We start from the raw sequence: 16098 nt of genomic DNA on the forward strand, positions 1-16098 counted from the left end.
AGCAGAGAGACTGCATGCTCGTATCTCCTTGCTTCCCTAGGAGCACGAGCCTGTGTAAACCGTGTCCATACCATTGTAGAACTCGTCTGGTCACTGCCTCCCCATTAGGGCATTTCTTCAACATTACCTAGACATGTATGGGTATATTTCAGGTTTCAAGATCAGTGTAGGTCCTTCACTGATAGTAGTGTCAATTAATAACATCCAATAACAAGGTAGTAAATGCCCCTCAAATGGGACGTCTCTAGTCCAACGTCCCAGGAGTCATTGCTGGGAGGCACTCACAGGTTTGTGCCGTAGGCCCATCTGCACTCCCCATAGGGGTATGGCACAGGGATTTTTGCCCCTGCTGGCACTCCAGCTTTATTAACAATGCCTGTAGGGCAGATTCATATGCCTTCTATTTTGCAATAATCCTAGATAGGGGAAACATTCCCCAGTGAGACACAGTGTTAGTCCCCCAAATCTGAGGTAAAGGAAGCACGACCATGTCACATAAAGCCCATCAGACATACCAATTTCCCTACAAATTTGCACAGTAATTCCATCAGTTCTTAGGACTTTATTAACAGGGTTTGGTTTTATAATAGTAGGTAAGGGGAGTGTTCTCTAGCAGATATAATATCTATTCCCGTAAAACATCCAGGTAAAGGAGACACTGCTTTACATATACATGCTTAAACATTGAGCTTTCATGATTCTATCAGCCACTGTATTTATCGTCTTTCCATCTAACTGTAGCAGTCCTCAGGGAGTCCTGGAAACTTCTCTTCTCTCCAGACCCCCCATGGCCATCTTACCCAGTATTGGGGCAAAAGGCTCTGCAATAATAAAAATTAGAAACTGTAACTATAGAGGTGCTTCAGTAAAGGGTCAGCAGTAAAGACGTCATGCCTGCCTGTTTTTGTGAAAAAGTTATGGAACACAGTCCTGCCCATATATTTACATATTGTTTATGGCTGCTTTTGTACTGCAGTAGAATTGAATAGTTTACAGCAGAGACCATATGGCCCTTTTCAGAAAAGTTTGCTGACCCCTGTGCTAGATGTCTGACCACTGCAAAAGGACAGTTTTTAGATTTTATTTTTAGGAATATATATTGGAAAAAGATATAATGTTCGAAGAACAAAGCATCAAAACTGTATATACTAATATAGAAATTTATGACATATTGCTAATTATGTATACATATTCACATATATACTTTAAAATGTATATAAGTGAATAGAAAACTGTTAATGTGGTTAGCTGATGAGTGGTATTCAGAGGGAGTCGGGTGCCACTTGCTCTTTTCTTTGCCTTTTTTTCCTGTCATTGTTTCTTTTTTTTTTTGTCATGAGGTTCAAAATTAAAATACTAAAGTGTGTATTGAGATGCCTCCCTTTTATTCCTGCTATTCAGCTGCCCCCCCTTTCTTTTTTATCCATTTTGAGCTTTTAATTCTGTGCTTCCTTATTGTTGGAGTTTTTTATTTAAGGGACCAGAAGTCAGCCCTTCAGGGAGTTATAATCGTAATCAGCATGTGTATTAATAAAAATGTAGAAAAAGTTTACACAACTTATATTTGTTAAACATATAAATGACACACTCCCCCCCAATTAAACACTCACTTATGCTAGATTTTTGCTGATAGTGTCGAATACCTTGTTCCTCGGAAGTGTTACTTTAGACCTAGCATCCTAGGTATCACCTTCCGGGAACTTGTTGAAAATGCAGATGCTTGGGCCCTAACCCGGAGGGACTGAGTTAGGATCTGCAACATCCCCAGGTCCACAGGCACTTCGCATGCACGTCACATTTGAGAAGCACAGCGTGGTCAGGTCTCGAGGCTCAGGATTAACCCGCCCTTCTCTGACGCCTGGGAAGTACCGACTGCGGTGTGTGCGGGGAAGAGAGGCCTTAGAGCAGGCTCCCCAGCTGCTGGGCTGTTGGCACAAACTGACTCAGAAACAGTTTCATAAGTATTGTACCCTCTCTCTTGGAACCTGCTGTGGTGTTTCAATTCAGTGGTCTTAGGTGGGGCATAAAAAAATCTCTGGTTTTCTAAAATTTAAAAAACAAGGGTGGCATCTCAGGCAGTTGTAATACAGAACACTGTAGATCCAGCCTACATGTGGCCGTGCTCCTCTGGTACCTAGAACAGAAAACTGCGTCGTTCTGACATATCAAGCAATGAGTCTGTTCTCTTCTTACTCCTGTGTGGCGGTGAATAACTGGTTTGAGCGGAAGCAGATGTTGGTGGGTGTGGTATGACTGATGTAATGATGTTGTCCTGGACTGGATATTATCTCACAGGCATTAACTTATTCACATGAAAATGAAGTTTCTGGGGAAACTCCTCTACAAATTAATTGTGAATCATTCTTTTCTGAATGGAAAATGACATTCCTGATAGGAATGTCATGACTGTAAAAAGATACAATATTTCTATTTTAGTACTAATCTTATGATGAACCTGACGTGACAATGAATGTAGAACTTAGCCCTCTGACACTACATTTAAGACTTAGATTATATTTGAACAATAAAAGGAGCTTAACGTGGACATTTTAAACAAATTAAGTGTGGGCAGTATCGTGTTGATTCTTTCATGGCCTTGTAACTTTATACACGTGGCAGCATGAGCTCTTTCTCAGGGTTTGTCATCACCTGTCTTAAAAGGAACCTGAGAGACTTTGAAATGTCACTTACAGCTATTTCCAGTGATATTTTGAATGTATTATAAATAATACCAGTTTCATTTTCCATAGGCTCAAAGTCTCACTCCCCAGGACTACAATCTGAGGTGGTCAGGCCTTTTGGTGACAGTGGGCGAAGTTCTGGAAAAGAGTTTAGTAAATGTCAGCCGGACTGATTGGCACCTGACTTTCACTGGCATGTCGCGGCGGCAAATGATCTACAGCGCAGCCAAAGCAGTCGCGGGCATGTATAAAAAGCGCCTGCCACCCAGGACCATGTGAGAAGACTTAACCTGGGATTCTGAGACATCCTCACTTTGGGCTTGGTGGTACAGAAGATATTTATACCTTCTTAAATTGGATAGCTTCAATGATCCAGCAGTCTGGGTAATTTTCCTGCAGGCTGAAGTGTTTCTGGTTTTTTTTTTCCACTTTAAAAAAGCATGGTGTCATGAAAATAAACAGATCCTTTTTTGATCATATAATTACATGTACTATAGTTCTCAAAGAAATGTATAAATATTTTTATAGGATAACTTGATATACCAAATTTATAAGGTGCAAATTCATGTGTTAAGAAAATTAACTTAATGATATGTACTTGATTATTTTGTTTTTCATAACATAGTTAATGAACATGTTCATTGATTATTTCTTAAAAGCATTGTTTCTTTTAATTCAAGATTAATCTCTTTTGTCAGTCCTTGAAGGCTTTGTTGTGTGTACATGATCTCAGGTCTGATGCTGAACCATATGCTCAACAATTTACCCTAAAACAGCTACTTGTAGGGAGATGGTGTACATTCTGTATGCATATTTTTAACATGGGCCAAAATAATAATTGATCACTTTCTCTTTGGTTATCATGTACACACATAGTGTAATTCTTCATGTTTTTTTTTTTAATCCTCACCTGAGGACATTTTTCCACTTTTTTGTTCAGGTAGAGTGAGAGGAAGATAGAGAGAGAGAAACATCGACGTGAAAGGGACACATTGAGTGGCTGCCACCCACACGACCAACCAGGGCCAGGGACAAACTGCAACCGAGGTACGTGCCCTTAGTGGGAACTGAACCCGGGTCTCTCTGGACCGCAGGCCGACGCTCTAACCGCTGAGCCAAACCGGCCAGGGCCTTTTTTTTTTTTTTTTTAAAGTAAGTTCTGGCATTTTACAGATTTACACTCTGAACATTAGGGTAATACATTTTACTTTTTGATTGCTATATGACAACTAAATGGCAAATGATTTTAAATCAGAAGCATTTGGGTTATTTTTTAATAATGCTGTTCAGTATTTCCAACAACAGCCATTATTTCTGCTTCCACTGATATTTCCTGACTGTTAACAGAGGAATTTTGAGAGGGAATTACTTTGTTGTTAATGGGATTGTATGCCTCTTATTTTAATTAAGGTTACTTCTTACTAAGTTTGCCTTAAACACTGCTTTTCTAACTTTGTGGCATTCTGCCTTTACTTTTTATGGAAGTTTTCAAAGAAACTCTTTTATAGTCAATCTGATTTACCTAGTGAAAGCTTCTTTTTCTCCCAAATATATTTACCATTTTTGGATTTATATAAGTCAAAATTAAATAGTTTGTCTTACACTTTGAACTCTATATATGCAAGTTCAAGTAACTCTTAAGATAGTTTTCTTATATAAATGTGATTTAATTTATTTACTCTTCTATGCAGTTCTTTAGATTGAAAAGAATTAGCACAATCCTATGAAGGGTGTTAAAGTTCTTATCCTGCACTGTTATTACATGTAAGGTTTGCTTTGTATCTTTGCAGTTTTTACCTGGGGATGAGATGAGTAAGTATTAATTTTGCAACTATGGAATATGTTAATTTTCAAGCACTGTATGATTGTTCAGTGAAATTCTGTGTCATTAAAAGTAATGAAAGAAAAGATATGAAACCAGTTGTGGCATAATAGGGAGAGACTACTTTTCCCCTTCACTGGTGTTTATGGAACAGCGCATCTGTGTTTTCTCCATCTTTAAGAGGAGCCTTTCTCTCATTGGTGTTTATCCTTTATTTTCAAAAGCTACCCTTTTCTAACAGTATTTTATCATGGCACAGCCTGATGACTAATTATGAGTGTGGATGAAGGAAAGTATTCCTAATTAAAATATTGTTGCTACTTTCCTCCTGCTACTGGGAAATGTTACCGATCCTAAAAGTAGCTCATCTCTCTCACCGCAGCAGCGATAGCCGAGCAGCCTTGGTGTTGCTATTTTGTGATCTTAGACTATCTGTATCTGTCTAAGATCACAGTTCCTTTCCGCATTGTCCAGCTGCCCCTTGTTCTCTCCTTTCTGCGCCTCTCCTTACAGTTCCCACTCGAGCATGTCTCGGGCGTGGTCTGGGGGCTAGGTGCTCTTTTTCTCCCTCAAGCTTCTTAGGAAAGAAAACCTGCCTTTAACACAGTCCTTCACTACTGTTGTTTTGGTCAAGTTGATGATTTTTTTTCTGAAGTGCTCCAGTAACCACTTATTACGTAGTGTGAAAGAAAACAGGAAAAAATGCAGGAAGACTAATTTAACATCAGTCTCAGCTGACAGAGGTACTCCGATTATTCCGGTCAGGGTCTCCCCGTTACTAAGTTGTCCCCTCACCTGCACCGAGAACTGTGCGTGGAACCGAAGTTGGGAGCTCTAGGCAGTGCTGGTCATTCTCTTCTGAGTGTCTTGTCAGTATTGCTTCCCAGTCTTTGTTCCTCTTTCTCAAGGATTAATGAGGCAAGAAATTGAGATGAATGAATATTGACAAAATGGTAGTATGATCATAAGTGCAAGTAGGTAAGAGTACAGATGAACATGTATTATGTACATCTTTAAAATTATGCAAATTAGTATTATACTCAGGGTCAACCAAATTAATATGTTGTTGGATTAATTTTGTTCCTTGGCTAGAAAAAATTCTTAACAGGAATTCGTGTTCTATGAATCCAAACTTTCTATGTTCTAGATTAGAAGATGTTGGGTTATGCATAAATTAAGAAACTTAGATTTTTACTCCCAGAATATGGTGTTCATTTTTAAGGTACTATGCAGGATGATGTATTGAGTTATACCAATTTTATTATAAGTATGTAAATATGACATAAATAAATGATACCTCTACTTATTTTCCAGAGGTGTACTAGTGATTTTTTAAATGCTTATGCATATTAATATTATATTAGAGGAACCCATATTCCCTTTTTTGTTTAAACTGGCTACCAAGAATTCTTATAGAACAGCAACTTCAAAACTTCAAACACCATCTTTCAAGTGGAAACTAGAACATTCAGGTATACCAGAGTTGCTAACTTTAAGGTCAGAGAACTCAGATATTTAGGGGAGAAGGTGCACTGGAGATAGAATAAATAGGCAAGAAGTTAAGGCTTGTGTTCATGAGAAGACCTCTTGATTGCTGAATTCAATTTACCCTTGACCCCCACAGGTGTCATCTTTAGGGGAAAAGTTTTAGTTGTTAGCATATTGTTATTCAAGGTCTACCATCCCAGCAGGAGAGATTTTTGTTTTGGCACAGGAAGGGAGGGGTAGGGTAAAAGACTATTAAATATTGATTTGGATTTTGTTTTTGTTTTTTGTTTGCCCAAAAAACAATGTCAAAGGACTAGAAAAACTCCAGTTGAGAGCCCAGGAAAGGCCTTGTTAAATCTGTACCATTTTTCAGAATTAACTAGAGGAGAAAAAAATAGTTTTGGAAAGACAGTTGGCAAGGCTGATATGAAGGCAATTTAAAAAATTTACTAAATGGAGGAAATCTAAATTATTGAGAACTTCAGCAGTAAGAAAAGAAAAGGGAACTAATAGTTAGTTCCCTTGGTTGGTTAGGCATTGGAGTAGGAACTTATTTTTATAGGTTATATAACTGAAACAGATTAGGCGACCATCACGACAACTGAATCAGAGATAGAAGTCCAGTGGTGTGCCACAAGAATTTTTAAAACATGCAGTACCTGACTATGCAGAGTACTCTTTTTCCTTTACATTGTCAAATTAAAAAATGACCATAGCCACACAACAATAGCAGTCTGGTGTGAAAATTATACCTACATATTTTTGTCAGATAAGCAAAAAGTGTACTTTTTGGTGTGCCACAGAATTTTAGTAATTTAGTAGTTTATGTATGAGATGAAAAAGGTTGAAAATCACTGCTCTAAACCATTCCTTTCTAAAACATCCTAAATATTTGCTTTAGGAAGTTATGGGTACATAATTAATCCTTTAAATGATTGTTGAATTTTTAACTTAATTCACATAATAGCATGAGGACTTTGCTCTATTATACTTTTAATTTTACATTTTATTTAAGCAAAACTATTTTTACTCCCTATTTTTTTGTTTTTGAAAGTGATGTTTTGGCTTTGCTACTAATATGAGAATATATTTGTGATATTTGAATATTCTAAATTTGGGAAACCACAAACTAGGTTTACCTTGGAGTATTATTTATAAGATTAAAGCCAGAAATCTTCTAATTGTTTAACCAGTCTTCAAACAGGGTACTTGTAAAATACATACCTTCTAAAATATTTTGAGGCATCTCCAGTAACCACACATTTGAGAATTGTGTTTTATAATACGACTCCTGACGCATTCGGCATGTCCTGAGATATTTTAGAGTGATGTCACCAAGATGGTGACGTCGGTCATTCCTGACTTTGTAACCCCTCACAAGAAGGGCCACCAACTAGTCAATTACAAGACATCACTGAGCGTATCCTGAAACATGGGGGTGAGGCTGAAGCATCTTCCTGCACCGGAGACCAAGGCAGACTGAAGGAGCAGGGTAAGAGAAAGGGTATATGTTGACCGCGTTGCCCCACCCCCAGGCCAGCATAGCACTGTACCAAGAAGTACCCCTTGGACCTACAATTCTCTTCTGTGGGAAAAGAGAGCTTGGGGTGGATATCTAGCTCCTCCTGTGTTGGGGATTACTTAGGTGCCCCCATTTCAGTCTCACCTCATGGAGATTGCACAGAAATCTACAGAGCTTAACCACTGGGAACCCGTGACAGAAGTGGGGAGGGGCTTGTAACCACCAGCATTCAGATCTTGGCATATCTAGTTCCTACATTCTGCACCCAATAGTTATCCAAACCAGTGGCTTTGGTCATCTGTGTCCACCAGTTGGTGGACAGTCTGAACTTGGCAGGGTGCAGATATGCCTAAATTGGATCCCCAGGTAAATAGCCTCACCAGCCCTGGAGCCCACCCAGGCAGGGGAGCTGAGTCTCAGTGCAGCCCATTGCTGAGTGCAGCTCCTGGCTCCATTTGAACAGAAACGCAGGCAAGAGTACCTGGAAGCTGTGTAGCCTGGCAGTGCTTAAACAGAATATAGAATGCTCAGCTGATTATGCACAGAACAAAGCCAGTGCTGGGTGTGGAGGGCTTCCTTCCACCCCCTACCTTCCCAGGCAGGGGAGCTAATTCACTTCCCACCAGAAAGTCTGATTGGGAAAAACCTGGGAGGCTGCTAGGAGCTGTCCCTCCCCTCAGGGGAGCTGAGTATATCACCACCTTCTATCTAGTGAAGCTCCCAGGCCTGCCCAACCAGAAAGACCGGCTGGACACCTGGGAAGCTAAGTAGCCCATCAACATGTGAGCAGAGACTCCAGCAGGCAGAGCTGACAGTCTGCAGAGCAAATCCAGGGGTCCTGTTTGGTCAGGGAACTTGATGATGGGTCAGCTGGAGTCCAGACCATAAAGAAAGCCTTGCTGACTTTGGAGCTGGTTCTCCCACAGCCTGGACAGGGTAACTAATTTGTAACCTCACTCATTGCTGAATACAACTTTCAGCCCACCCAACCAGGGAACTTAACCAGAGCACATGGAAAACTGTGAAGCCCATCCAACAGTCCTACTTACAGTAGAATTTGAACAGAGAGCATAGCCAGTGGCTTTCCACATTTGCAGAGCAAAACTGTTGGCCTTGTCTGGCCACCCTTGCCTGATCAGATTCCAAGTCAACAAGCTGTACATACTTTGGGTCCCATCCTACTGCCCCAGCAGGGCATGGAAGCTAATTTATAGCCCCATCTACTACTGAGTATAGTAGTCAGTCCCGAACATCTAGTAAGCCTGACCAGAGAACCAAGGCAATTTGTGGAACCAACCCAGTAGCCTTATCCAAGTGTTCTCAGACAGTGGCACCTCCATCCCACCCCTAGCTTAGAGCTTACTCATAAATAGACTGATAAGCCCTACCACCCCGAGGACATAACCAGTAGACATATCTGGAAACCCTCAACTGCGCTTACTGGTGAAGAACTATCTCTGCCAAAGCAAACTCACAAAGTCTGGGAGAAGAAATTACTCAAATGTGCAGGTACCAAATTAAGGAACTAAGAATCATTTAAAAAATCAGGTAATATGACACCACCAAAGGAATAAAACTTCAATAATTGACCCTAAAGAAATGGAAATCTGTGAACTATCAGACAAAAATTCAGAGTAATTTTCTTAAAGATGTTTAATGAACTGCAAGAACACAGAAAACCAAGTGAATTAGGAAAGCAATGCGTGAACAAAAGTTCAACTAAAAATGAGACAGAATGAAGAAAATCTGTGGAAATAATGGGACACCATCAAAAGAACCAATACCTGCAATGTAGAAATTCCAGAAGAGAGAAAGTATATTTAAAGCAACCATGGATGAAAACTTTCCTCACCAGGAGAGAGAAATAGATATCCATGAGGCCCAGAGGACCCCAAATAGATTGAGCTTAATAGGAATAAACTAAGACACATTATTAAATTATGAAACATCAAGACTAAGAAATAATTTTGAAAGCAAGAAAAAAGTTACAAGGAAATCCCCATGAGACTATTGATGTTTTCTACACAGAAATGTTTCAGGCCAGGATAGACTGGGATGATATAGTCAACATATTGAAAGAGAAAAACTGAACCAAGAATTCTATGCTCAACAAAGCCATTCTTAAGAAATGAAGGAAAGAGAGACTTTCTTGGAGAAAAAAAGTTGAGGGAGTTTGTCACCACTAGACCTGCCTTGTGAAAAATGCTAAAAGCAGTTCTTTGAGTAAAAGTAAAAAGGACACTAACTAACCATAAAAATAGAAAGCAGGGTAAAATTCACTGGTAATAATAGTAAATATATAGTCAAAATTAGATTCTGTAAATGGTAATGGTGGTCATAATGCACTTACAACTCTAGTTAAAAAAATTTTTAATGGGAGCTTCCTGTCAAGGTGGCGGAGTAGGTATATGTGGTAGTCACATCAAAATTACAACTAAACAACACAACCATCAATTAGAACTACCCGAAACCTAGCTGAACAGATATCATAACTAAGGATGTAAAGAAGTCACGCTGATATTTTTTGCATGTAGCTGTCCAATTTTCCCAACACTATTTATTAAAGAGGCTGTCTTTACTCCATTGTATGCTCTTGCCTCCTTTGTCAAATATTAATTGAGCATACTGTCTTGAGTCCATTTCTGGGTTTTCTGTTCCGTTCCACTGGTCTATATGCCTGTTCTTGTGCCAGTACCAGGCTGTTTTGATTACAGTAGCTTTGTAGTATAACCTGATACCTAGTATTGTGATCCCACCTACTTTGTCCTTTTTCAAGATTGCTGTGGCTATTCGAGGTCTTTTTTGGTTCCATATGAACTTTTGAAGTATTTGTTGTAGTTCTGTGAAATATGTTTTTGGTATTTTGATGGGTATTACATTGAATCTATAGATTGCGTTGGGTAATATAGACATTTTAATTATGTTAATTCTTCCAATCCATGAACAAGGTATGTACTTCCACTTTTTTATATCTTCCTCTATTTCTTTTTTCAGTGTCCTGTAGTTTTTTGCAAATAGATCCTTTACTTCTTTGGTTAAGTTTATTCCTAGGTATCTTAATTTTTTTGCTGCAATGGTAAATGGGATTGTTTTTTAGTTTCTCTTTCTGTGAATTCATCATTGGTGTATAAGAATGCCGTTGATTTCTTGACATTAATTTTGTATCCTGCTACTTTTCCAAATTTATTTATTAAGTCTAGTAGATTTTTGATGGAGTCTTTGGGGTTTTCTATGTATAATATCAACTTACACCATACACAAAAATAAACTCAAAATGGATGAAAGACTTAAATGTGACCCATGAATCCATAAAAATCCTAGAAGAAAATGTAGGCAACAAAATTTTGGACATCATACACACTGATTTTCACTGATAGATCACCTAAGGCAACAGAAACAAAGGGAAAAAATGAACACATGGGACTACATCAAACTAAAAGCTTCTGCACAGCAGAAGAAAATGGAAAGGCAACCCACTGTATGAGAGAGCATCATTGCCAATGATACATCAGATAAGGGGTTAATTTCCAAAATATATAGAGTACTCATACAACTCAACAAAAGGAACACAAAGAACCTAATTAAAAAATGGGCAGAGGATCTAAATAGACACCTCTCCAAACAGGACATACAAATGGCCAAGAGACATATGAAGAAATGCTCAACATCACTATTCATCAGAGAGATGCAAATTCAAAAACAATGAGGAATCACCTCACACCTGTCAGAATGGCCGCCATCAACAAATCATCAAACAACAAGTGTTGGCGAGGGTGTGGAAAAAAGGAGACTCTAGTACACTGCTAGTGGGAATGCAGACTGGTGCAGCCACTATGGAAAACACTATGATGTTACCTCAAAAATTAAAAATTGAACTGCCATTTGACCCAGTGATCCCATTTCTAGGAATATACCCTAAGAAGCCTGAAACACCAATCAGAAAGAATATATGTACCCCCATGTTCATAGCAGCACTATTTACAATAGCTAAGATCTGGAAACAGCCCAAGTGTCCATCAGTAGGCAAATGGATAAAAAAGCAGTGGTACATAAACACAATGGAGTACTATGCAGCTGTAAGAAAGAAAGATCTCTTATCCTTTGAGACGACATGGAGGGACCTGGAAAGTATTATCCTAAGCGAAGCAAATCAAGCAGAAAAAGACAAATACCACATGATCTCACTTTTTTGTGAAATATAATGAACATAACAGTCTTAGGAATAGGGTAGACCCAGAGACATGGAAGTAGGGTACAGACTGACAATCCTCAAAAGAGGGGGTGGTAGGGGGAGGATGAGATAAACCACAGAACTTATATGCATGTACGCATAACCAATGGACATGGACAACAAAGCTGGGTGGGGGGGGATGGGGAGGAGGATGTCAATGAGGGGAAAAAAGGAGAAACATCTGTAACAAAAATAAAATAAATAAAAAAAGAAAAGAAAACAAGTCACACTGAGACTGATAGGAAGGGTGGAGACATGTAATGAGCTAGATCCACATGCTTATGTGGTGGTTAAAATAGGGAGGGTTTTCTTGGCTGCTGAGGAACGAGGGTCCCAGCCTCACACCCAACCCAGGGTTCCAGTATCAGAGAAGTCCTCATAACTTCAGGCTGTGAATATCAGCAGGGATTGTGACTCAGACATACTTCACAGAACTAGAACAAATACTTCAAAAGTTCATACAGAACCACAAAAGACCCCAAATAGCCACAGCAATCTTGAAAAAGAAGAACAAAGTAGGAGGGTTCACATTACCAGATTTCAGGTTATACTACAAAGCCACTGTAATCAAAACAGCCTGGTACTGGCACAAGAACAGGCATATAGACCAGTGGAACAGAACAGAGAACCCAGAAATGGACCCAAGGAATATGCTCAATTAATATTTGACAAAGATGGCAAGAGCATACAGTGGAGTAAAGACAGCCTCTTTAATAAATGGTGTTGGGAAAACTGGACAGCTACATGCACAAAAATAAAAATAGACCATTAACTTACACCATACACAAGAATAAATGGATAAAAGACTTAAATGTGACTCATGAATCCATAAAAATCCTAGAAGAAACTGTAGGCAACAAAATTTCAGACATCATACGCAGCAGAATTTTCACTGATACATCACCTAAAGCAACAAAAACAAAGGAGAAAATGAACACATGGAACTACATCAAATTCAAAAGCTTCTGCACAGCAAAAGAAACCACCACCAAAATGGAAAGGTAACCCACTCTATGGGAGAGCAGCATTGACAATGATACATCAGATAAGGGATTAATTTCCAATATATATAGAGTGCTCATACAACTCCACAAAAGGAAGACAAAGAACCCAATTAAAAAATGGTCAGAGGACCTAAATAGACACCTCTCCAAACAGGACATACAAATGGCTAAGAGACATATGAAGAAATGCTCAACATCACTAATCATCAGAGAGATGCAAATTAAAACAACAATGAGGTATCTGTCAGAATGGCCGCCATCAACAAATCATCAAACAACAAGTGTTGGCGAGGATGTGGAGAAAAGGGGACTCTAGTACACTGCTGGTGGGAATGCAGACTGGTGCGGCCACTATGGAAAACAATATGGTGTTACCTCAAAAAATTAAAAATTGAACTGCCATTTGACCCAGTGATCCCATTTCTAGGAATATACCCTAAGAAGCCTGAAACACCAATCAGAAAGAATATATGTACCCCCATGTTCATAGCAGCACTATTTACAATAGCTAAGATCTGGAAACAGCCCAAGTGTCCATCAGTAGGCAAATGGATAAAAAAGCAGTGGTACATATACACAATGGAGTACTACGCAGGTGTAAGAAAGAAAGATCTCTTATCCTTTGAGATGACATGGAGGGACCTGAAGAGTATTATCCTACGCAAAACAAGCCAAGCAGAGAAAGACAAATATTATATCTCACTTATTTGTGGAATATAATGAACGTAACAGTTTGAGGAATGGGGTAGTCCCAGAGACATGGAAGTGGGGTACAGACTGACAATCCCCAAAAGAGGAGGTGCGGGAGGAGAGATAAACCACAGAACTTATATGCATGTATGCGTGAACAGTGGACATGGACAACAATGCTGGGGACAGGGTGGGTAGGGAGGGGGAGGAGGATGTCAATGAGGGGAAAAAAGGAGAAACATCTGTAACAAAAATAAATTAATTAATTAATTTAAAAAAGTAATTAATTAATTAAAAAAACCACAAGGCTCTAAAATATTTCAAGTTAAGGCTAGTAGCTCTTTAGATTACATATGTACTCTGTTATAGGACTACTTTGGTGTGAAAAAATACTGTATGAGGATATCAATACAAACCAATGAGCACAGACAATAGTGTGGAGAAAGCAGGAAGGGGGTAGGATTGAGGAAGCAGGAGTCCAGGGGGGGGAAGGGACATCTGTAATACATTCAACAATAAAGTGTAAAAAATTAAAAATAAAAGAAAATTCCCAGTTTGAATGCTGTCAGAAAACAAAGAGCAAATTTAAAGAAAAGTTTTACAATGCAAAAATAGTTATGTACAACAATTTTTTATTTTACTTTTCCCTTATCTTAATTCCATATTTTCAATAAAAACATATTAAAGATTTAAGATACATTTGCAAAATTGGAAGAGGCAAGTATCATTAATGCCATGAACACACTCTCCCAATGGTTTCACAGCCACATGCTTCCACGTATCTGATTTTCAAGTCTAGCTGCCTGACAGAACGCGCCCTGGTCTGCCAGTCGGAGTGCCACCCTACCCTGCGCCAGACGGAGTGCCACCCTACCCTGCGCCAGTCGGAGTGCCACCCTACCCTGCGCCAGACGGAGTGCCACGCTACCCTGCGCCAGTCGGAGTGCCACCCTACCCTGCGCCAGTCGGAGTGCCACCCTACCCTGCGCCAGACGGAGTGCCACGCTACCCTGCGCCAGTCGGAGTGCCACCCTACCCTGCGCCAGTCGGAGTGCCACCCTACCCTGCGCCAGAATAGTGCCACGCTACCCAAGGCCATTTGCACACAAAAATTATGCTGAGAGAAGTGGCATGTCTTACCTGGCACTCTTTAGGTACTTGACTGCGCCGATGTGACATTTCAAGCTAGTTCTGCCAGCTGGTTCTGAAATACCCAAGGACACTAATATGATTGCAGAAAATAGCCTCCTGATGTATGTTACATGACTCCCAGGTAGCCCTTAGCAGTAGAGCGGATTCCACAGGCGCATACTTAGGCCAAGTTACAGGATAAATAATATTTATTTTATTTACTGCCTAAGATGTTTCTCAACTAATAAATGTTGGAATTACATTTATAGGCAGTAGTATAAGTACCTATCAACGTGTTAATAAGGTCAGTGTCAGAAATGTAAGTTATAGACACTTGGGAGACAGGGGCCATGTCTTGGATTCCTTTGGCATAGTCCCTGGTGTCCAGCACCGTAGTACTCGGTAGTTGGTACATTAATTCAGTAAATATTTACCAGGACTTCTTTAGGCATTCCATTTTGGCATTTTTATAGAAACCAAGTCAATTTGGAAATTGTTCTGGGCTTTGGAAATTTAATTCATGAAAGGCACTTGCCATGACTGAAGGGCCATGTTAAATTTAGGTTAGAAGTGGTGACTGTTCCTATGTTCCCACATGTGTGAAGTGGAATCCAAAATAAGGAGTTAAGAGACAAAGAAAACAATATGGAAGGAATGTGAAGAATAGGTTCGAGTTGAAAATGGGACAAATCCTATAAACTGGAGATATAAAAAATCTTTTTTTTTTTATCCTCACCAGAGGACATTTTTGCATTTATCTTTATCTTGAGATAGAGTGGGAGGAAGAGAGAGAGAGAGAGAGAGACATTGATGTGAGACAGACACATAGACTGGTTGCCACCCACATGACCCCAACCGGGGCGGGAGACAAACTGCAACCGAGGTACATGCCCTTAGTGGGAACTGAACCCGGGACTCTCTGGTCTGTGGGCCGACGCTCTAACCATTGAGCAAACCAGCCAGGGCTATAAAAAAATCTTTATAAGAAAATATTGGAGAAGGAGGTAAGGTGATATTTCAAACAAAACAAAACTCTTCCACTGCAATAAAGCAGAATCCTAGTAGGATTTTGGGAAAACTAAAACAATTTTAAAAATGTGTTGACCTCTTTTGATCAATTGGGATCGTTGGTATTCGATGCACTCTGAATTATAACTAAAAAATTACATGTTATGCACAATTTGTTAAAATGCAAGGAATATTTTTCTGGATTCTTTGAGTGTGAACAACCTAGAAACTAAAAGATACTATCCCTAGACTTATATATTTGACTTGCTTATGAAAATAACTTCAGTTACTATGGCAATATTTATCAGAAAAAGAAAGCCTCTAGCAGTAAGCTAATAACTGGAATTATTACAGTGAGACAAACTTTCAAAGCTATTTCTAAGTTTGAATAATGAAAAGATTGGACAACAGTGAAAATTCACAACTATGAAAAAGAAAAGGCAAATGTAAATAAAGGCTACGTGTCAAAACAGAGAAAGCCCATATGGCAAAAACAGAAATATTAGAAAGATGCTTCAGAA

At 39.3% G+C, this 16098-nt stretch overlaps 1 protein-coding gene across 1 annotated transcript in view; it reads left to right on the forward strand.

The window, feature by feature from the left end:
• PRRC1 (proline rich coiled-coil 1) overlaps positions 1-3342 on the forward strand; it is a 31685-nt gene extending 28343 nt beyond the window's left edge. The window contains exon 9 of the mRNA XM_036279486.1: positions 2751-3342. Within this exon, the coding sequence (XP_036135379.1) occupies positions 2751-2960 (210 nt within the window). The 3' untranslated portion in view covers positions 2961-3342. The remainder of the gene's footprint in view (positions 1-2750) is intronic.
• Positions 3343-16098: the final 12756 nt, after the last annotated feature.

Source organism: Molossus molossus, unplaced genomic scaffold (assembly GCF_014108415.1).
Source record: "Molossus molossus isolate mMolMol1 unplaced genomic scaffold, mMolMol1.p scaffold_m16_p_3, whole genome shotgun sequence".
NCBI lineage: Eukaryota > Metazoa > Chordata > Mammalia > Chiroptera > Molossidae > Molossus > Molossus molossus.